This window comes from Carlito syrichta, unplaced genomic scaffold, assembly GCF_000164805.1.
Source record: "Carlito syrichta isolate Samal-C Ts95f unplaced genomic scaffold, Tarsius_syrichta-2.0.1 Scaffold315145, whole genome shotgun sequence".
Classification (NCBI taxonomy): domain Eukaryota; kingdom Metazoa; phylum Chordata; class Mammalia; order Primates; family Tarsiidae; genus Carlito; species Carlito syrichta.
The window spans coordinates 84,713-109,127 of NW_007259241.1; the positions used below are offsets into that span (position 1 = coordinate 84,713).

General features: G+C 37.3%; 1 protein-coding gene across 4 annotated transcripts in view; it reads right to left on the bottom strand.

The window, feature by feature from the left end:
* Positions 1-11,068: 11,068 nt before the first annotated feature.
* Positions 11,069-24,415, bottom strand: part of TCEA1 (transcription elongation factor A1) — a 51,156-nt gene continuing 37,809 nt past the window's right edge. For all 4 annotated transcript variants that reach the window (XM_021706108.1, XM_008072388.2, XM_008072387.2 and 1 more), the window contains exons 8-10: positions 18,841-18,987; positions 13,793-13,864; positions 11,069-11,900 (exon numbers count right to left, since the gene is read on the bottom strand). In XM_021706108.1, coding sequence (XP_021561783.1) covers positions 11,892-11,900; positions 13,793-13,864; positions 18,841-18,987 — 228 coding nt within the window. In that variant the 3' untranslated portion in view covers positions 11,069-11,891. The remainder of the gene's footprint in view (positions 11,901-13,792; positions 13,865-18,840; positions 18,988-24,415) is intronic.

The window sequence follows — 24,415 nt, forward strand, 5'->3', positions numbered from 1 at the left end:
TCTGCACACAGGACTGGCCAACATATCCCTTAGACAACCAAAATCAGTGGCCCCCTCAGGGGTCCCTCAATCCTGATTTTATCTGGGACTTATATAATTTCTGTGAGCGTTCAAAACAGTGGGTAGAGATTCCCTACATTCAGTCCTTTTCTCTCCTCCATAAATACCCCCTCTATAGCTTCTCTCCCTCCCACTGTTCCACATGCGTCCGTGCTTCCTCCTCTAAACTCCCCTCCACCCTGCAGACATTGCAAATACCATTTCTACTCCCTCTTCCCTCGTCTCAGATTTTGACCCTGCAGCCTTGTTCCCCTCCACGAAGTAGCGGGCATAGAGGATATTGTTCAGGTGCACATCCCCTTCTCTATCTCAGACCTCTCACAAATAGAAAAACATCTTAAATCATACACAACTAATCCTGCCACCTATCTCCTCTATTTCTAACTTCAACCCAGCAGATAAACCTCCTATAGTCTGCTTTTGCTATTCATTCTCCATCAGTTTCTCCTCCTTACTATATTACTTACTTGGTCAACACCTACAAATTGGCCATCCACAGCCAAAGCTTTGTTGGCTATTACATACCTCCTCATCATAACTAGCTTCATTCCTATTGTCTTTTATAAAATGCACCCCTTATAGCACTATGTTCATCAGCTGCTGTACGGCCAAGGCGGATGAATTGACATCCTCCTTACTATATTACTTACTTGGTCAACACCTACAAATTGGCCATCCACAGTCAAAGCTTTGTTGGCTATTACATACCTCCTCATCATAACTAGCTTCATTCCTATTGTCTTTTATAAAATGCACCCCTTATAGCACTATGTTCATCAGCCTAACCCTCCTTCCCCTAATAATTTTAACCCACCTCAACAGTAAAACAATTCCACCCGTCCCACCACTTCGCTGGAGATTCTTTGTAGAAGAGTCCTGGACTTCTAAAGGCCACTCACATACCCAACGTCTGGCCACAGTGGACTGCCAGCCATATGGCTGCAAGTCTCGAGTTTCTATCCCCATGTCCCTCTCTTCCATACGCTCACTTTCTTTAACATGGCACAAAGTACCTCAATTCTGCTTTCTTTTTGACCAAACCCAAGATTACTGTAAACAAAACCCTGAAATTTATGGGGGATGTCCAAAAGTTTCTTGCATGCTCCACTCCATAAAGACAGAAAGATTTGACAGTGATAAAGACGTTTTTCTTTTCACTTCACAAGGCAGAGACCAATTCTACTTAAATGTCAAACATCCCTGGGATGACATGTGGGCAAAAGGGGTGGTAGGCAAAGTATACAACAGAATCCAAGACTCCACCCCAGCAGGAACCATCAAAATTTACTGCACCTATGTCCAAATTCAGCCAAATATCCCAAAGCTAGCCCCTAAAATAACAAAACAAGAGGCAATATTACAAACCTCCATACAACAGACAGCCAAAGCACCCCATTTTCCTGGCTCTCAGTAGTCCAACAGGGAGCATGTTTTCTTAACTACTCACATCTAGACAACTTTTCTAACTGCTTCCTATGTACAGCCCTCAGTCAGCTCCTATTTACGGCAGTACCACTCATAGGAAATCTTACCACCCCTGCACACAAAATCCTACTGTTCATTTCCCCCCACTATCAGGAATTTCCCTGTTCACAACCTCAACTCAACCATCACTTGTCAATGTTACCTGTGCCCCACCTGGCTTCTTCTTCTGGTGCAACGGCACCCTTACTAAAACCTTTAAGTCATCATGTGTCCTGGACACCCTGGTACCTCAATTAACCTTATACACACAAGGGGAATTTGCAACAAAATACACAATAAACAAACCTACAACAATGATATTGTCACCCCATTCCCACCAAAAATGGGCAGTCTTTCTTCCTGTAATCGCAGGAGTCTCTCTTGCCTCTGCTCTGAGAGCAGCAGGCTTAGGCAGTGGGGCTCTAGCATACAGCATTACCTCCTCCCAAGACATAGCCAATAAACTACAACTTGCATTAGAGGCTTCAGCAACGTCCCTAGCCTCCTTACAACGCCAAATCACCTCATTAGCCCTGGTCACCTTACAAAACAGACGAGCCTTAGATCTTCTAACGGCTGACAAGGGAAGCACTTGCCTCTTTATTGGAGAGGAATGCTGCTATTACATCAACGAAACTAGCCTAGTAGAAGAAAACCTAAACATTCTCAATCATCTAAGTGATGAATTAAAACAGCGCCGCCAACAGCCAGACTCTTCTCCTTTCACCTGGTTACAACACCCTCTTGTCACCTGGCTGGCCCCATTCCTAGGCCCTGTCATTCTAATTTGCGTTTTTTGTTAATAGCCCCATGTATCTTTAAATTTCTCCAACAACACTTAATTAAACTCTCAAATCAAAACCTCAACCTCCTATTACTCAATAGTTATCAACCTGTCCCAGTAGAGGAGTCAACACCTCGTCCCTAAACATCACTTAACTTTGCTTTTAGATATGTTCTCTTCCAGGTTCTTTATTTACCTCCACAGTCTACTCCAAGACAGCTGGTTACTACCGCCCTCGTGTCCACTGGAGGAGTGGCCGGAACGAGTCGCCATTCTACATTTACTAGAAACTTTCATGGAACTCTCGCCTTCAGAAATCTTCACCTTTAGTGCCTACCTCTGGGCCCTGTTCTGGCTGGTTCTGTGCCCTTCCCCATCCCACCCCACAATGCCCACATCCAGCAGGAAGCAGCCAGAAAAAGTAACGACACCCCTCTCCCAAATAAACAGAAAAGGTGGGAATGAAGGGCGCAGGGAACAGTCAAAAGGGCGTCTCCCAAGATGGTGCTAAACACTATATAGAACCAAACAAAGACAACAAAGGCCCTAAGCTCCAGCTTCCCCCTACATAGTTTCCCCGCGCACGGGAAGTTTAAACCTGTGCGCAAGTAATTTCTCCCTATAGGAATACTACCTCATAGTCTCCTCCAATAAAGCCCAAACACGGCACTGGCCAGCCCCTGCCAAGCCCATAAATACAGCCCTCTCCCTGCATAGCTCTCTCACGCGCTCTCTCTCTCTCTCTCTCTCGCTCTCTCTCTCCCCCGTCTCTCTCTCTCTCCCTCCCTATCCCCCGTGGTTCCAGACCCCTCTCCTTTTCCCCTGGAGCCGCCGCTTTAATAAATCTCGGTTTTTAACGGGTGTGGAGTTGTCACTGGCGCCTAAGTTCTTTCACTGGCTCACTCAAGCAATGCTACCACCTCAGCCTCCAGAGTAACTGCGACTACAGGCACATACCACCACGCCTGGCTGACATTTTGTTTTTTTGTAGAGACATGGTCTTGCCATGTTGCCCAGGCTGGTCTCAAACTCATAGCCTCAAGTGATCCTCCTGCCTCAGCCTCCCAAAGATACCAAGTATCTCCTCTGATCACAACGGACGGAAGCTAAAAATCAGTCACAGAAGAAAAACTGGAAAATTCACAAATATGTGAAAAGTAAACAAGGCTCTTGAACAATCAGTGGGTCAAATGAGAAATAAAAACAGAAACTAAAAAATAAGACAACCAAAAACACAGCAATCAAAACTTATGGAATGCAGCAAAAACTGTACTAAGGGGGAAGTTTATAACAATTAAAATGCCTATGTTAAGATAAAAAGAAAAATCTCAAATTACACAATTTAGCTTTCACCTCAAGGAACTAGAAAAAGAACAAACTAAGTCTCAAACTAGCAGAAAGAAGGAAACATTAAAGATTAGAGCAGAAATAAAATAGAAAACAGAAAGATAATAGAAAAAAATGAAACCAAGAATTTGCTTTTTTTTTTTAATTAACAAAACTGACAAACTTCTGGCTAGATTGGCTAAGAGAAAACGAAAAGAAGCTGCAGATATAACCAGAATGAAAGAGGAATCCTAACTGATACCACAGAAATAAAAAGATCATAAAAAATATGACAACAAATTGGCTAACATAAAATAAATTAATAAACTCCTAGAAACATACAACCTACCAAGACTGAATCACGGAGACATGGAAAAATCAGAACAGACCAATAACAAATGAGACTGACTTAGGTTCCCATTAAAAAAAAAGTCCAGGTTGAGATGGCTACACTGGTGGATTCTACCAAACATTTAAAGAAGTAGAATCAATCCTTATCAAGCTGTTCCAGAAAACTGAATAGGAGAGAACACTTCCAAACTTATTTTATTATGCCAGAATTACCCCAATACCAAAGCCAGAAATAGATACTACAAGGACAGGAAAGCATAGGTAATATCCCTGATGAATGTAGATTTTAAAAAACTCAACAAAACACTAGCAAGCCAAATTCAACAACACATTAAAAGGATCACACAGCATGACCAAGTGGGATTCATCCCTGGAGTACGAGGATGACTCACTAGAAGAAAATCAATGTGAAACACCACATTACAGAATAAAAGATAAAAATCAAATAATTATGTCAAAGATTTTTTAAAAAGCATTTGAGAAAGTTCAATATCCTTTCATGACAAAAACTCTCAGAAAAGTAGAAATAAAACTGTCTCAACATAATAAAGGCCGTATGTGAAAAGTCCACAACTAAATCATAAAACTGAAGGCTTTACCTGTAAGATCAGAAAAAAGGCAAGGATGCCCACTCTTGCCTATTCTATGTAGTAATGGAACTCCGATCCAGAGCAATTAGGGAAGAAAAAGACAACCAGATTAGAAAAAAATAAGTAAAATTACTTCTATTCGCAGATGACATGATCTTATACGTAGAAAACTCTAAAGTTTCACCAAAAGCTGTACAACTAATAAACTCACTAGTTGCAGGATTACCTAAAAAAAAAAAAAATCAAAACTTACAAATATCAGTTGCATTTCTATATAGTAACAACAAACTATCTGATAAAGAAATTTTTTTAAAAAATCCCATTTACAATACCATCAAAAAGAATAAAATGCTGCCTGTAGTCTCAGCTACTTGGGAGGCCAAAGCAGGAGGATTGCCTGAGCCCAAAATTTCAAGGTCAGCTTGGACAACATAGTGAGACCCTGTCTCTTAAAAATAAAATAAAATACTTAGGAATCAAGTTAATCCAAGGATGTAAAAGATTTATACACTAAAAACTATAAAACACCAATGAAAGAAAGAATCCAAAAATAAATGGAAAGACATCCCATGTTCACAGATTGAAAGATTTCAAGTTGTCAAAATGCTCATACTACTTGAAGCAATCTACAGATTCAATGCAATCCCTATCACAATTCCAATGGCATTATTCACAGAAATAGAAAAACAAAGCTGAAAGCATCACACTTCCTGATTTCAAAATACATTACAAAGCCACAGTAATTAAAACAGTATGATATTGAACATAAATATAGATATATTGACCAACAGAACTGAATAGAGATCCCAGAAATAAATCCATACATATATAGTTAACCGATCTTTCATAAAGATGCTAAAATATTGGGGAAAGAAGCGTCTCTTTAACCAGTGATGCTGGGAAAAGTGCTATCTCTAAGCAAAAGAATGGAAATGGACCCTTATCTCATACTATATGCAAAAATCAATTCAAAATGAATAAAAGATTTGAACAATAAATCCTGAAACTGAAAACTCCTAGAAAAAAAATAGTGGAAACATTCAGTAAGTTTCTTGGATATGACACCACAAAGCACAAGCAACAAAAGCAAAAAGAGAATATACATTCAAGTAAAAAGCTTCTGCTCTACAAAGAGAACAATCAACAGAGTGAAAAGGCAACCTAAGAAATGGGAGAAAATATTTGTAAATCACATATGTGACAAAGGGTTAACACTCAAAATACATATGGAAATCCTACAACTCAACAGCAAAAAAAAAAATTTTTTTAAAGAGCCAATGATTTTAGTAGTTCTCCAAAGAAGACATACAAATGACCAGCAAGTATATGAAAAGATGCTCAACATCACTAATCATAAGGGAAATGCAAATCAAAACCATGAGATGTCACCTCACACCCGTTAAGATGGCCATCAAAAAAGCAAAAGATTACAAGTGCTGGGTGGGGATGTGGAGAAACTGAAACCCCTGTACACTGTTGGTAGGTATGCAAATGGTACAGCCTCTGTGAAAAACAGTAAGAAGCTTGCTCAAAATTCAAAAATAGAATTACTAAACCATGCAGCAATGCCACTTCTGGATATTTGTGCAAAAGTGGCATTATTTGGGATCTCAAAAAGAAATACTAACTGAGAGGACAATAATAGACTTAGGTTAAGAGCATGCTATTGAGAGACCCAAGAAACCAAGAAACTTAAAAAGCCATACTTGCTGTAGAAGTAGTGTTTAGTTCACTATATTTCATATATCCCTACCTCATGTTTACTATATATTTTGTGTATTCCTACCTCATGTTCATTGTACTTTATAAAATCTTAGTACCTTAAATCCTACCTCAGACCCCGTAGAATTAGGCATATGTTGGGGTAGTGACTGATTGTGTAGATATATAAAATGTCTTAAGTGGTGTTTAGAACTCTTAGGTTAAGCATTGTCAGTCCTAATTGTCATACTGACTTCTGCTTTTACAATGGGATGTAAATGTTAAAGAGATAAGCCCCTTTCAGACATTCCTTTGCTATCACAGTAGACTCTGAGGCGCTAGCTGCTCTCTAGGTGGGCTTTATATTGATTTAAACCACCTGCTTCCATGCCAGTGTTAATTTACACGCAGTGGCTATGTAAACCTGAAGGGATCAAAGACTTTTACAAGAACCGCCTTGCTATAAGATGTTTGTGATATTTTATAAATTCCCAGAACTAGTACTATATGAATTTCTACCCCACATTCACTGTATGTGGTTGCAGCATTCATATTTAAAACTTTGTTAAGTTTGGTTTTTGTTGTCCCATAATGACCATGTTATGTTATGTAAATGTTAAGCAAACAAGCTTTCCTAAGCATACCCTGGGGTGGATCAGCAAACTTTAAATGGCTAATGTAACGCTTTACCTGCCTGCTCAGGTTACTTTATACGCAGTGACTGTATGGACCTAACTTATCTGACATTCCACTCTGCCCATTAAGTGGGATTCTGTCAATCACGGGCAATCAGGTTACAGCCCACAAAAGGCACCAACCAATACCAAGTGTTCCCGTACCCATTAGGAGAAATTACCCAATCAAGTTTAAAGTTCTTTCCCCTCCCTCTGTAATTGTGCATAAAAACTGCTTGCCATTGTGAATCAGGGCTCTGGTCCATGAAGCCTCTACAGGCTTCATGCGTGAGCCGAGACTCGAGCCTGAATAAAGACTCTCGTGTGTTTGCATCAGAGCTGGCTCTTTGTGGTCTCTCTCTCTCTCTCTCTGATTAGAGTCTCGGGTTTAACAGTAACTCCTGTTTATTGCAGCATTATCACAATAGCCAAAATATGGAAACAACCTACAGGTTCATTGATGGACAGATGATGAAAATGCGCTATGTGTATGTATGATGTATATGATGTGATACAGATGTATACATAAATATGCACAAATGTGACACATAATACAATGAAATATTAGTCAGCCAAAAAAAAAAAAAAGGAAATCTTGCCATACGTAACAAGGCTAATGGATGAAACTTGAGAACATCGTGCTAAGTGAAAGAAGGGCAAAGACTGCATGAGTTCACTTACAGGAGGTATCTAAAATGGTCAAAACTCAAAGCAGAAAGTGGAGTGGTAGTTGCCAGGGCCTGGAGGGAGGGGACAGAGAATTGCTGTTCAATGGGCATGAAGTTTCAGTGATATACGATGAATAAGTTGTACATATCTGCTCTACCACATTGTGCTTACAGTTAACAAATACAGTACTGCACACTTAAAACTATGTTGTGGGTAGACTGCATGTGACCTATTCTTACTACAATAAAATGATTTATAAAAATTTAAAAGATGGGGCAGATCAGCAAGACAATACTGATATAAATCAGTTTAGTACGGACCCATAATCTTAATAGAAATCTTAACACTCCTACAGTTCTCTTTTGCTTCTGCAGGTTAACTGGAAATCTTAACAGTGTTCTCACAGCTTTGATGTTCTATATCAGTTCTTTTATTTAACTCAAGTATTCACCCAAAATAATTTAAGATTCTTTTCACTTGCTCGTGAAACCTATTCCATACTAGCTTAAGCACAAAGGAAAATGTTTTGCTTTCATAAGCAGGAAGTCCACAGTCGTTCTAGCTTCCACATGGCTGGATCCAGACGTCCGATATTATCAGGGCTCACCCTCTTCATCTCAGCTCTCCTCAGCTCCATCATACACAAAGGGTCTCTGCATATAGTAGGCAAAATGGGGCAGAGAGCCCCAGGCACAGCTCATGCTGGCTTAACTATCATTGTTCATATGGTAATCTCAAGAAAGGCTGTGGGTTGGGGTGGAACACTGTAAATGAGACCCACTAGGGTCATATGGAGGGGAGAAGGCGCCCCTAAATGAACGGAAAAAGTGCCTGGCAACTAATATCGAACAGACAAAAGCTATAGCTATTCAAGTCAAAACTCCAGTGCTCTCACAGTTTTTGCTCTTTACATATCTGCTATACATTTACATTGGCATTATTATACAAATAACCCTGTTCAAAACAGCTGGGTCATCCAATTATGGAAACACTTGGGCTAATTTATCTAGACTTTACAGGACATCACATATGAAATATGTCTCTATCTTTGCAGCCATGGTCATTAAGAAAAAAAAAAATTATTAGCTGTCTTTACACAGTATCCAAGGAGAAGAATCAGAACAAGGTAAATCATTTGAAGTAGTTAACCGTGCTTAATTTTCCACTTTCCAACTGGACAAACAAGTGCAAGAGCATACAAGGTAATTTTGAAAACATTTTTTCAATTCATAATAAAATTGTTGCATCACTTTGCAAAATTAAAACGCCAAAAGGGATTCCCCAAGATTCCAGCTCATTGCATTTCCTCCTTTAAAGTTGGAGTCTAAAACTTAGCAACCAGTAGTCATTCATCCTACGTCCGCAGGTCTTCAACCCACGGAACAGTCTTTCTTTCTATCTTAGCTCCTGTTCATCCAAGAAGAAAACAGAACACACTGACACAAACATATCCAGGAAAAACTACTCCACGAGCACCTATACATGACAGGCACTCTTCTAGGAGCTACAGGACAGCGGTGAACAAATTTCCCACAAGAACTTGCCAACTCACCTTTACTAAGTTACAGTTATTGGTTATATAATACAGTCATGATCATGAGATTTTTATTTTCCATTATACTTCACTATTAATTTTGAGTGACAACAATTTAAACACCATAACTCTTCCATTACTACCTAGGGGTTTTCTAGTAACTCTGTTCTATTTCCTATAAAGTAGTAATCTTAAAGTTGGTATTGGTGTTTTTTTCAATATGTGGCTTTCACTAGTAATTCAGTAGATTATCCCCATCACCTTTCCCACTGGGATATACAATTTCTCTTGAATGGCTAATTTTCTACAGCTAAATAGAGAGGAATGGAGAACAATTGTTGATTGCTTAAATCACAACCCTTAACTGTAGATTTTGAGAAGTAAAATCAATTCAAATCCAAAAATTGCACTTTGACCTTCCAAGACAACAACTGTGTAGCTATAAAAATTCAAAGTACGGCCTGTTATTTCTTTTGCTGTCTTGTTAATACTTTTTTAGACATTTTCCATTTGTAAGGTATAATATATACATTTAGATGTTTGGGTGAATATAAATATTTCAAAACTTCTGCCATGGCGTAGTAAAACCTATAAAGCAATGCTCATCATCACTCAGGTGAAGAAGAAAATATTTTTTGCTGTCCCAGGATGGTTCTTCATTATTTGTCACTCTATTTGTCTAATTTAATCCCTCTATACATTCATTTAACATAGCTACTTTGTCCTGAAAGTAAAATACATTATACAATTTTACCCTTAATATTAGTTACTTTCAGTTACTTTGTAAATGCCAAGTATTTTTTTTTTTTATTATAAAGATGTGGGGTGCAATTCATAGGTATACAAGTGTTTTTAAATAGTAAACTTATGTATAGTCTCTCATATTAAATTAAATGCACACATGGGTGCACTCACATGTTATTTAGAACCACTGCTCCATCCATCGCCAGATGTCCAGAAAAAGACAACATGCTCTGTACTACTTGCTCAATGGTAGTTTTTACTTAAGACCAGGCTTCACTTAATTTTAATTAGGTCAATTGTGCTTTAAAAGCACCTTAGCAGTTTGGGGAGAAATGAGGCTTTTATTGAAGAAAAAGACAAAGCAACTTTAATGTCTAAATAAAGTGACAGAATGTGATACATGTTTAACAACAAAAAAACTTTATTGATTTACAAATTTAAAAATGAATCACTTAATTTAAAAGTGACACTTTTAATTTTATTATTCTTAAACTAATTCTTTCAAAAATGCACTTTATTTTTGAAATGATGAAAAGTTCATCTATGGACCGACAAAGTAGAGGCGGGTTAGTAGTGGTGTGCCAATTCTTAACATGGACACTTAAATGCTGTCTTCTGTACTACATCAAAATGATTTGCAGTAAGAAATTGGAAAAGGGGAGCAAAGGAGAGTGCCAAGCACATACTGAGGTCTTTCTAAAGGTGTCTGATAGAACGCAGATTCAGCATGATAAGATGCAGACTTTGCATTGATGGCCTGTAAGATGTACTAGAGTGAGTGTACCCTAAGAAACCTATGGAAACCATTTTTTTCTTATTCCAAACAAAAGATGGTACACGTTTAAACATAAAGTAAAACTTAACTGTAGGATCTGTACTATAAAGCTACTTGTTACAGCCCATATATTAACAGTGTTCAACAACCTCATTCATTGACAAAAAAAGTCAGCAAATAAGACTTAGGACAAAAATAGTTTCTATCAACCTCCATATTGAAAGACCAGAGGTTTAATGATTTATACAGTCCTCAAGCTTAATCCTTGGTCAGTATAGATTTCCAAATCAAAATCAAGTCATGAACTGTTTACAACAACTACACTATACTAAAATGCTAAACGTTTTTTTCCCAGTATGTCTTCCTATGAGGGAAAAAAACAGTCAGAAGCTTTCATCTTTGCCTGTGAGGGGATTTATGAAAAGAAAAGCCTTCTAAAATACAACAGTGTTCTTCTGCAAAACTAAAGTACACTACACAGTCAAAAAGGTAATTTAACAACAAAATCAAATTAATCTCAACAAAGTCGTGTTTCCAAAAGTAAAATCTATTAAGAACAAGTAACATACATATACAAGAAATTACAAGAAATGATGATCACGGTTAGTTACAGATGCAAAACAGTATCTAATATCCAAGGTTTGTGAACATAATAATTAAAATCAAATTCATACGCTAGTTCAAATATTATGTACAATTTAGATAAGCTGGTCAAGTATTATCTGAATACACACCATATTTGGTAAAACTAAAATTATATTACCTTTTCTCCTCCCCTAATATCTGTAGATACATGCCAATATAGGAAAAAAATGTAATTTCCATTTTTGTATTAGTAACAAAGAATAACAGAATTTTTACTGTGTATGTTTCACACTGTAAAAAGTAAGTGAAGGTACATTTTCCTTTAAGAAGGGAAAAAAAATTAAAATAAACTGCCAGAAGTTTAATTGATAAAAGTTTAATAACAACTTATTTAAAAAACAAAGGAAATGTTTTGAAACAGATGCCATACAATTATTATATGGTCTCCCTACTGATCTGAAACTACTGAAGGCATTTAAGGAAGAGATGTTAGGTCAAAAACAAAGACTAACCCAAGGGATATATGCTGCTTTAAAAATCTGATCTGCAGGAAACTAGTTGCTTGGCCTAGTTTTAAAGCTAATTACAAAATCCGTTTTCTTAATGGTCCAGACATATTTCCAATTCTTCCAACTCAACAGAACTGTCAAAAAAGAGAAAAAATGTTGTAAGACCTTTGAATACAAGGAATAGGGTGTTACCCATTTGAGACAGCATATACCTTATATTACTTTTTTTAAAAGATGCAATTTTTTAAAAATGCTATTCTTTTTCACATACTAGTCACCTATCTTAAGTGTTTGACTTTCCCAACTTAGAATTAGTAGGAACACATAAGTAAAGAAGTATTATAAAGCATTTTTAGCATTTTTATTAAGTATCTCTTTGTAATGTTTTTAGGGTTAAAAAAAATAATTAACAATCCCAAATTTGAACTTGTAGAATATGCCACCCTTGGCCTCAGCTTTCTATCCTACCTTCAACTTTCTTAAATCCAACGAGTACTACATCAAAACTTGTGTTACAAACTGCATGTATTCAAAACAAATTGCACTATATACTTTATAATAATAAAAAGGATCCATCACGCAAAACACATCTAACAGAGCAGAGCCAAATCTGCTCAACAGGATTGAAAAAAAGGTGATGACTGTCCCTCTCCTAGACCAACGTAAACAACTTCTGTCACCTCAAAAGGGTAAGAGATACTACTTCAAACCATGAAGACACTTTCAGTAACAAAAAATCTTTCCAGTTCAGAAAGAATCTGTATGGCCTGGCGCAGTGGCTCACGCCTATAATCCCAGCACTTTGGGGGGCCTAGGTGAGAGGACTGTCTGAGCCCAAAGGTTCAAGACCAGCCTAGACAACTAGGCAAGACCTCATCTCTACAATAAATCAACAAATTAGCTGGCCGTGGTGGCATGTGACTATCATTCCAGCTACTTGAAAGGCTGTGGTGGAAGGATCACCTGAGCCCAGCAGGTGGAGGCTGCAGTGGTCGTGAGTGTATATATAAGAAAATGGGTTCTGGCCCCAACCTATTACAAGTATTGAGGACCAAAGTCCCAAATCCTATCTGTGGAAGATACCTGGTCTGGCTTCCAATTCACTAATTTCCAAAAATGCTTTAAGCTATGTGAATAATTTAAAATGAGCACTAAACTGAAAAGTCTATGCTAGTATAATTGAAAAAAAAAAATCTTGTACAAACTTACAAAAACCAGCATTTTTGGAACACTGATAATTATGAGGTGCATTAAATATATTATCTCTACTTCTTATCACAACCTGCAATGTAGGTATTTACATTTAATACAAGAAAAAAAACACAGTTGTCATGAAAAGAGGCACGGGAATTCAAAATTAATTTGTATGACTCCAAAGACTAAACTTCTACAATGTGAGTCTTCCAACTCCATAACCCTAACATCCCCATCTATATTTATCATTAAAGTGCTATTAGAACTGATGGGTGATTCTCCTCACAGTTTTAAATTTTATTTTTCTTGTTTAGAAAATCACTCACGATAGAATCATTTAAATCACATAAACTTGCCTGTATGGGGCTAATTCAATATACACGCAATACGAAGGCTTAGTGAAAAGCCTACCAAACCATGACAGTGCTCATCTGTTTTACTAAAATAAACACTAAATTACTGGGTTTGGTTTTAACAAGGTAAATAAATATTCCCAGAATCAAAATCTATTACAACAAGTACATGTACAGATCTTCTGGATGCACAAGAGTCAAAACAATTTAATAACTATAGTATTTGTAGAACTATGATACTATAATTATAGCATTCCAAACTCACCCTCCCATTCCTGCACCCAAACAAAATGAAGGTGATATAATCAAGTTAACACTCTATTTCTAGTAGGGTACAAAACAGTATATACTCCATTACAAGTCATCAGGGACTACAAGAGTACTGTACATATTTGAGTATCTAGCTAGACTTATGAAAAGACCAGTAGAGATCATTCTATTATAAATGAGTATGACATGAATCCAAGAAGATGTTATACCTTCCATCGATTTCCACATTCGTTACAGACAACAAATGTTGTCATTGGTTCATCAGCACTACGGGTTTGTACCTGCAGCAAAATTTAATGAAAAATATTAATTACTTTCTGCGGTACCATAAAAAAAAAAAAAACCCAACCTAAGAAATTATACTAAACACAATGATACCAGAATAAAATGAATAAAAGCCTGAAACAAGTTAAAATAAACTATACAATGTTAAAAAAGCATACATTTCCAAACTTCATTTTTCTAAATCCTTCCTTGCCTTTCATGTTTTAATCCAATCCAAACAAGTAGGGAAATCCTCTAAAGTCATACAGTATACTTTTCACAAACAAGCTAATATTTTAAAAATTTAACCGCAATAAGCACAGACATGTATACATTTAAACATACATCAATATTTTCTTACAAAATAGTAAATACATAATAGTTAATATTTCACTGACAAATGTAACTGCTACAACCTTTCTATAAATTAGGCAACAAGAAGGTAAGAGCCTTAAATACTCATTCTCTGTAATCTAGAAACTTATCTGATCTATTCTAAGATGATAATTAAAAACACAAAAATCTGTGAACAAGGATATATGAAAAGTATAATTTTATAATAACACCAACACTAGAAACAAATATCCAACAGGGAAATAATGAAATAAACTAAGAGTACATACATCTGATAGAATAGCATGCAGTCATCAAAATGTTAACAAAGGGTTTTAAAAACACTGATTGCAAGGAAAATACTTACATTATAGTAGCTAAGTAAAATTAAGAGTATAAAATAGTTTTTATTTAACTTCAACTGTACTAAGAAAAAAATCCACAAAATACTGCAGACACCAAAATATTAACAATTAGTTCTCTTTGGATGGCAGGTTAACGGGTGATTTTAACTTTCTTACTCATATTTGTCTGTATTTTCCTAATTTTTCTATAAATAAGTACTATCACTCTAAAAAAAAAAAAAAAAAGCTAATATGACCACATGATCCAGCAATTACACTACTGAGCACATAACCAAAAGGAAGCAAGCAGAGTCTCAAAGAGGCATCTGTATACCAAAGTTCACAGCAGCACTATTCACAACAGCCAAAAGATAGATGCAACCCAGGTGCCCCATCAACAAGATGAAAGGATATACAAAATGCATTTTATTCACACAATGGAATGTTATTCAACCTCATAAAGGAAGGACATTCTGACACAGGCTACTACACAGATAAACCTTAAGGACATTATGTTAAATGAAATAGGCCAAATAATAAAACACAATAAGAAATATCGTATGATACCACTTATACGAAGTACTCAGAGTAGTCAAATTCAAAGAGACAAGAGAATGGCTGTTGTCAGGAGCTAAGGGAGAGAGAAGTTATTGTTTAGTGGATACAGAGTGTCCATACTGCAAGAGGAAATGCCTTCTGGAGATTACATGAACAAAACATTCTACTACTGAACTGTACCACTTTAAAATGGTTAAGATGGGATATTTTAGGTTATGTATAGTTTACCACAACTAAAATTTTTAAATTAAAAAGTGAACTCAGCAAGAAAAAAAAAGGTGATATGATTTTTAAATATTTATCTATAGAAGATTATAGATTTCTGAGGTTCTCCACTGAAGAGAATTACTAGAGCCAAAGGTCTCAAAAACAGAAATTTTTTTCCTAAACTATGCATTACTGAATGAAGATAACAAAGCATTATTAAAGTTAAAAGTTATTCTTTAATTAAGAACCTAAATAAGGTATTTTTAAATTTAGTAAGAGATGGATGATAAAATCCCAGTTTATCAACAATTCAAAGATCAAGTCTTCATGATACTAGTAAACTATCAACATGATTTTTAACTCAAAAGCCCAAAAGCGCCAGGCTCGGTGGCTCAGCCTGTAATCCCGCGCCTTTGGGAGGCTGAGGTGAGTGGATTGCCTGAGCCCGCAGGTTCAAGACCCGCCTGGGCAACGTGGCGAGACCTCATCTCTACAATAAATCAAAAAATCAGCCGGGCGTGGTAGCGCATGCCTGTAATTCTGGCTACTCGGAAGGCTGAGGCGGAAGGAGAAAAATTATTCTGCTGTATTTTACACATACTTAATATTAATATCCATGGCCCTAAAGCTAGATACATGGAATCTTTTGCTTTCTGGAAAAAAATTTAATCTCCTCATGGGTACATAGTAATCAAGACTCACACTTAATTCTTTTATATCTGTTACTTTCATAAGAAGCTTGGAAGTTTTCTATCTAAAGAGAGTATTTTTCTGATTCTAAAAAATTATACTGACTTCAACCTCTAAGCATTCTGTTAAAAGAAACAAATATGATACTTATGTTTTTTATCTTAGCTATTTATAAATCTGATTATGTAAATCTACTTTTTATACTTCGATACTTTCTACCATGTGATATGTTTTTAGGATAGTTTTTTTTTTTTAATTGCTGAGATTTATTTACCTGACTAAAAGAAAATAGAGTAATTCAAGCTCAGAATTTTCTGGGACCATGTTAATACATTTTAGTAACTTAGTAAAACTGCTACCAAATGAAACATGAAAATATTCAACTGTAACTAAATGAAAATCTTTAAAAAGGTAAAAGGCTTTAGACTTTATTTAAAGTATGCCTTAAAATGGAATATTAAAACATGAAAAAGAGCTAAAAGCTCACTTAACATTCTACTGCAGTTAGAAAAAGGAAAACAGGTCTAGCACAATGGCTCATACCTATAATCCCCAGTACTTTGGGAGGCTAAGACAGGAGGATTGCCTAAGTCCAGGAGTTGAAGACTATCCTGGGTAACATAGCAAGACCTCATCTCTACCAAAAAAAAAAAAAGAAAAAGGAAAACAAAAATATACTGACATTTGCATATATACACATAAAATACATAGAAAGATACACAACAAACTAGTAAACTCCCAGGGAGGAAGAACAAGGTAGCTACAGGCAAAAGTGTGAGAAGAATTTCCCACTCAAAATCTTTGAATTCTTAACCTCAAAAATATAATAACTACTAAAAAACAATTAAAAAAAAAAAAAGTCCCAAGTGCTTGGAGAAACGCTTGAGCCCAACAGTTGGAGGTTACAGTGAGCTATGATCATGCCACCACAACTCCAGCCTAGAAGACAGAGTAAGATCCCAACTCAAATACATACATACAGACAGACAGACATAAAAGCTCATTGCTACCACTTACACAGTGAGTGTAGTGATATTATTTTTTTAATGCTTAATATTCTGTCAGTGAAAAAATTAATTCCCTAAATCTATTAGCTGAAACAGTAAGATATTCTTTAAGGAGAAAATTTTAAGTTGAGATGATAAAACACAAAAAAATCTACGTGGCAAATGAAATTAGGACAGTGATAAAAGCCATTTTCACATATGCATAGAAAACCAAAATTACTATAACTTGGTTCTTTTCAGCTGTTCAAGAATAAAAAAGTGAAAAACTAGCAGGGCATGGTGGCATGCACCTGTAGTCCCAGCTACTCAGAAGTCTGAGGTAGAAGGATTGCCTGAGTCCTGAAGGTTGAGGCTGCAGTAAGCTATAATCATGTCACTGCACTCCAGTCTGGGCAACAGAATGAAACCCCAACTCAAAAAAATAAAAGAATAAAAAGGTTAATCACATCATAATGAACAAAAAATTCATCAATGTTACAAAAAAGATATCTGGAAGCCAGTTAAGCCTAAAGTAACCACATGCCATGTGAGAGAGAAGGAAGAACTTTCCTTAAATTATTTAGTCCTGTGAATTAAAAAGAATTATGGTCTATTTACATAGTAAGCAATAATTAACTACATATGAACTCTTAGAAAAGAACATGGCGATTTTATTAAATCTTCTATCTTACACATTTTGTTTGAAAACAGCTTTCATTGTAACTATTTCCATGAAAGTATAAATACATCAACTTACTATAAATTAAGTGGAATCAGTATTAAGAAAGCATGCTTATAGAAAGAGCTTATATGCTGAGTGCAGTGGCTCATGCCTGTAATCCCAGCACTTTGGGAGGCCAAGATGGGAAGGTGAATTAAGCCCAGGAGTTTGAAACCAGCCTAGGCAACATAGTGAAACCTTGTCTCCACAAAAAAACACACAAAAACCCCCGCAAAATTAGCCAGGCATGGTGGTATGCACCTGTAGTACCAGCTACTTCGGAGGCTAAGGCAGAAGGATAGCCTAAGCCCAAGAATTTTAGGTTGCAGTGAGCCATGATCATGCCACTGCACTCCAGCCTGGGCAACAGAATGTGACTCCTGACTCAAAAACACAACAAACAAACAAAACAGAGAGCATATCTCCTCTTAAAATAATCCTCTCCATTATCCACAGTTTTGATTTCCATGTTTCAGCTACCTATGGTCCAAAAATATTAAATAGAAAATGCTAGAAATAAAAAATTCTTAAGTTTTAAATTACACACTGCTCTAAGTAATGTGATGAAATCTTGTACCACCCTACTTCATCCACTCAGGACATGTATCATCCCTTTGTCCGCTGTATCCTCACTGTATCTGTTACCCACTAGAAAGTCACCAACATCATCACGGCTTGATGATCCAGTATCATCCAAAGCAGATGAGCCTCCTTTTGACTCACTGTCAAAAGGCCAACACAGCAGCCTAACACTAAGTCACAATGCCCACGTCATTCACCTCAGTTCATCTCATCACATGAAGAAAGATAAGGACAGTGCAGGAAGATTTTGAAAAACACAGAGACCACATTCACAGAGCTTATATAACAGTATATTGTTTATAATTGTTCCATCTTATTATTAGTTGTTGTTAGTAATCCCTTGCTGTGGCTAATTTATAAATTAAACTTTACCAAAAGATATGTACATATAGAAAAAACATAGTATATGTAGTTTGGTACTATCTGTGGTTTTACTCATTGAGGTTCTATAGAAAGTATCCTCTGTGAATAAGGAGGAACTACTGTACCAATAAGTTTTTTGCTATTTACTTTTAAAAAGAAGTTGCAAGCACTCTTAATACAAAAATAGGAATCTAAAAACAATCACAAACCTGTGTGTAAGTGCAATTCTTCTTTTTACATTTGCCACATGTGAACAAGTCAGTCTGGGTTCCACCTGTCTTGGCCATCTGATGTTCTCGGATGGCTTCTTTGGTCAAGTTTTTCCGCATCTCTTTGAGCTCATCACTAGCCATTTCCTATCAGGAAGAGAACAATATCACTCAGTTACAGACAAGCCCTATATATGCACTGAACGCTTTTATGCTCAATTAGCCTAATAACAGAACAAAAACCAACTTTTAGCATTTCAAAAGCATAAAATTAATATTTTTCCTCAGAGGCCTTTTTAAAGTTTAATTCCTTTTAAAAATGTCTTCAAATGCATAAGTCTTCATGTGAAAACTGGATTTAAGAACTGCCGAAGGCTACAAAACAATGTAAACCTGTATCAATGAGCACTTCTAGTATCCAAATTATGGTCTCTAAATACCATTGCCTCCCTATCCCCCAAAAAGTCAAGAAACTTTGGAGCAATGTCTGATTTCAATTTTGAGGCAAGAAATGCAAAGAACATGCCAGGGTCATCTTCTTGTGCCAGAAAACATAAAAGCTACCAAAAGACTTTTGTGGTTGAGTCAAGTGGACACAGGGGCCAACATGAAGGAATTTCTATTGGCCACAGGCCAATTTCTTCAGTCATCAAAATAAATTTCTGTAAAAAAAAAAAAATCAATCCTCATAGAATAAACAAAAAGCCACAAGTCTATGATGATACTTAAGGTACACATATTCAAAAACAAACAAAAGGCATTGTTAACTAAGGCACGGACTCCTTATTCTGGTAACTAAAGAGAGAATTACACATTTATCCCACCTTTCCTATCCAAACCAACGGGGTAACCAACAGCCAAGTTTTTTTTTTTTTTTAAAGTTTCTTTAGCAAAGAAATCTACCTAATAAAATTCAAAAGGAATGACAGAATTTTAGAAATCACTATTTTGCAAATCCTAATGAAATAACCAATTCCGGTCAGGACCATCATCAGATAAACCTATTAGATAGAAGATAGATGGAGAAACCTTTACAATGGAGGAATCACACTGTCATACTGTCTCTACCCAAATCCTCTGACAAATCTCAGCATGCTAAGAGTAGTACAACAGATATCATGTGACTCCTAATATGACATAACTGAAGTAAAAAGCTCCACTTATGAACTTATGTGAAAAAAGTGAAACTTGAGTGCAATCAAGCCTGTAAAACTTGCATCCAGTTTGCAGACAATAGTGGAGATAGAAAAGAAAGAAACATGTAAATTCATACTATTGGATAAAGAAGATAGCAAGGCACAGCGGCTCATGCCTATAATCTCAGCACTTTGGGAAACCAAGAGAGGACTGCCTGAACCCAGGCGTTTGAGACCAACCCGAGCCAACATGGCGAGACTTCATCTCTCCAAATATCAAAAAATTAGCTAGATGTAGTGGTGCGCATCTGTAGTTCCAGCTAATTGGAAGGCTGAGGAAGGATCACCTGAGATTAGCAGGTTGCAGCAGTTGTGATTGTGCCACTGCATTTCAGCCTGAGCAACACAGTAAAACTGACTCAAAAAAAAAAAAAAAAAAGAAGATATGAACTTGTTTCTTCAAGGGGTCAATGTTGTGAAGAAAATAAAGGGGGGTGAGTATGAGTGGCAGAAGAGACTGCTTCGGATTTTTTAAAGAAATACAAAGCTGAGGCAACCCCTTCGGGTCCCTTCCTACTGTGGGAGCTTTTCTGTCCTCTCAATAAATCCTGCTTTCTCAATAAAAAAAAAAAAACCCAAAAAACAAAACAAAACAAAACACAGCCTGTAATCCCAGCACTTTTGGAGGCGAGCAGATTGCCTGAGCCCGCAGGTTCAAAACCAGCCCAGACAACTAGGCGAGACCTCATCTCTACAATAAATAAAAAAAAATAGCCAGGCACGATAGTGCATGCCTGTAGTTCCTGCTACTTGGAAGGCTAAGGCGGAAGGATCGCTGGCACCCAGCAGGTCCACACTGGGGTAGCCATGAGTGTGCCGCTGCACTCCAGCCTGGGTGACAGAGTAAGACTCCAACTCAAAAAGAAAAAAAAAATACAAAGCCTTAAGAGACCAAACTAAAGGTAATGTGTAGACTTTGAATCCTGACAAAGTAAATGTACAATAAGAAAAAAAGGAATATAAACTAGATGCTAGATAAAATCAAGGAATTATGATTTGCTTTATTGGATGTGGTGATGACAACACAGTTATGTAATAAAAATATCATAGCTTTAAAGATACCTCCCAAGTATATAGAGGTAAGGATATATAATGTCTGAGATTTGCTTGAAAATAAATCAGAAGTTAAAAAAAATGACAGATGAAAAGGGTGACAAATATAAGGAATCTCACTACAGTATGTTCTCAACTTTGTAAAAGCCTTAAATTATTTTAATAAGGTTCTGAAAAACTAAATTTTAAAAATATAGCAATTTTTAAAGCTGGGCACAGTGGTTCACGCCTGTAATCCCAGCACTTTGGGAGGCTGAGGCAAGAGGATTGCCTAAGCCCACAGGTTCGAGACCAACCTGGGCAAATTGGCAACATCTCGTCTCTACAATAAATCAAAAAATTAGCAGTGCACACCTGTAGGTCCAGTTACTTGGAAGGCTGAAGCAGAAGGATCACCTGAGCCCAGCAGGTCGAGGCTGTGGTAGTTGTAAGCATGCCACTGTACTCTAGCCTGGGCATCAGAGTGAGACTCCAACTCAAAAAAACAAAACAAAACAAAACATATATATATATATATATATATATACATATATATATATATATATCAATTTTTATTAGCTACAAATGTACCTTAGCAGATACTGCAATTTCTACAAACTGAAGGTTGCTAGCAACACTGTGTAGAGCAAGTCTATCAGTGTCACTTTCCCATCAGCATGTGTTCCCTTCCTCACTCTGTCACTCTGTCACAGATCTGCGATCCGTGATCTCTGGTATCACTATTGTAATTGTTTTGAGTTGACTTTAACTGCAACCACCAAAGATGTCAAACTCAATGAACACTGTGTGTGTTCTGAATGAGCCATCATTCCCTTGTCTCTGTCCCCTTTCTCAGGTCTCCCTATTCCCTGAGACACAATAATATTGAAATTAGACCAATTAATAACCCTACAATGACCTCTAAATAATCAAGAGCAAGGAAAAAAAACAACAACACACATCTCTCACTTTAAATAAAAAACTATAGATGATTAAGCTGAGTGAGAAAAGCATATCCAAGGCTAACACAGGTTTAAAAGCTAAGCCTCTTGCACCAAACAGCCAAGTTGTGAATGCAAAGAAAAACTTTTTTTTTTAAATTTCTGTTTTTTAGAGACAGACTGTTGCCCAAGCAGTGGTGCGAGCCCGCCTCACTACAAGTCTCAACCTCCTGTACTCTAGTGATCCTCCATCTTAGCCTTCCAGGTAGCTAGGACTACTGACGTATGCCACCATGCTTGGCTAATTTTTTAACTTTATGTAGAGATAGGGATCTCGCTATGTTGACCAAGATGGTCTCAAACTTCTTGGCCTCAAACAATCCTCCTGCTTTGGCATCACTAAGTGGTAGGATTACAGGCATGAGTCACCAAGCCCAGCCAAAAAATGTTCTTGAAGGAAACTAAACATGCACTCCAGTGAACACACAAATGATAAAAAAAAAAAAAGTGAAACAGCTTTGTTGCTGATATGGAGAAAGTTTTAGTGGTTTGGACAGAGCATCAAACCAACTACAACATTCCCTTAAACCAAAGCCTAATCTAGAGTAAGACACTAACTCTCTTCAACTCTGTGAAGGCTGAGAGGTTAAGGAAGTTGCAGAAAAAAAGTTCGTAGCTAGCAGAGATCGGTTCATGAAGTTTAAGGAAAGAAGCCATCTCATAACATGAAAGTGCAAAGTGAAGCAGCAAGTGCTGACGTAGAAGCTACAGCAAGTTCTCCAGAAGATCTAGCTAAGATCATTGATAAAGGTGACTACACTGAACAACAGATTCTGAACACAGACAGAACAACTTTACGCTGGAAGATGAGAAAGGTCAATGTCCAGCTTCAAAGCGTCAAAGGATAGGATGACTTTCTTGTTAAGGGCTAAGGCCTAAGGTGACTTTAAGCTGAAGCCAATGATCATTTACCACTCCAAAAATATGAGGACTGTTAAGAATTATGCTAAATCTACTGTCTGTGTTTATTGATTTGTTTGTTTATTTTTTCTTATTTTTTTGAGTCTGAGTTGCACTCTGTCGCCCAGGCTGGAGTGCAATGGCAGGATCACGGCCACCACAGCCTCAACCTGCTGAGCTCAGGTGATCCTTCCGCTTTTGTCTTCCGAGTAGCTGGGACTACAGGCATATGCCACCATACCTGGCTAATTTTTTGATTTACTGTAGAGACAAGGTCTTGCCAAGTTGCCCAGGCTGGTCTCAAACCCCTAGGCTCAGGCAGTCCTCTCGCCTCTGTCTCCCAACGTGCTGGGAACAGGTGTGAGCCACTGCACCCGGCCTGTGTTTATAAATGGCACAACAAAGCATGGATGACAGCATATCTGTTTATGCTATTATTTACTGCATATTTTAAGCACACTGTTAAGACCTACTGCTCAGGAAAAAAATACTTAAAAAAAAAAATTACTGCTCACTGACAATGCACCTATCCATCGAAGAACTCTGGTGGAGAGGTACAAAAAGATTGACATTTTCATGCCTGCTGACACAACATTCATGACGCAGCCATTGAATCAAGGAGAAATTTTGACTATCAAGTCTTATTATTTAAGAAATACATTTCATAAGGCAATACAGCTCCTATAGAAAGTAATTCCTCTAATGATCTGGGCAAAGTAAATTGAAAACCTTGTGGATGCCAGTAGCGATGGCTCAAGCCTGTAATCCCAGCACTTTGGGAGGCCAAGGCGAGAGAATTACCTGAGCCCGGGGTTTACAGACCAGCCTGGGCAACTTGGTGAGACTGCGTCTCTATAATAAACAAAAAAAAATAGCTGTATGTGGTGGTATGGGCCTGTAGTTCCAGCTCCTTGGAAGGCTGAGGTGGAAGGAGCACCTGAGCCCAGCAGGTCGAGGGTGCGGTGGTTGTAAGCATGCCACTGCACTCCAGCCTGGGTGATAGTGAGGTTCCAGCTCAAAAAAAAAAAAGATAAAACCTTCTGAAAAGGATTCATCATTCCAGATGCCATTAAGAACATTCACAATTCACTGAAAAGAGGTCAAATAACAACATTAACAGGAGTTTGGAAGACATTGATTCCAATCCTCATAAATGACTTTGAGGGATTTAAGACTTCAGTGGAGGTTGGGCGGTGACTCACACCGGTAATTCCAGCACTTTGGGAGGCCCAGGCAGGAAAACTGCTTGAGCCCAGGAGTTCAAGATCAGCTTGGGCAATATAGTGAGACCTTGCCTCTACAAAAAACACAAAAATTAGCCAGGTATGGTGGCATGTGCCTGTAGTCCCAGTTACTTAGGAGGCTGAGGTGGGAGGATCACAGGAGCCCAGGAGGTTTAGAAGTCAGGATTGTGAGTCAGGATTGTGCCACTAGCCTGGGCAACAG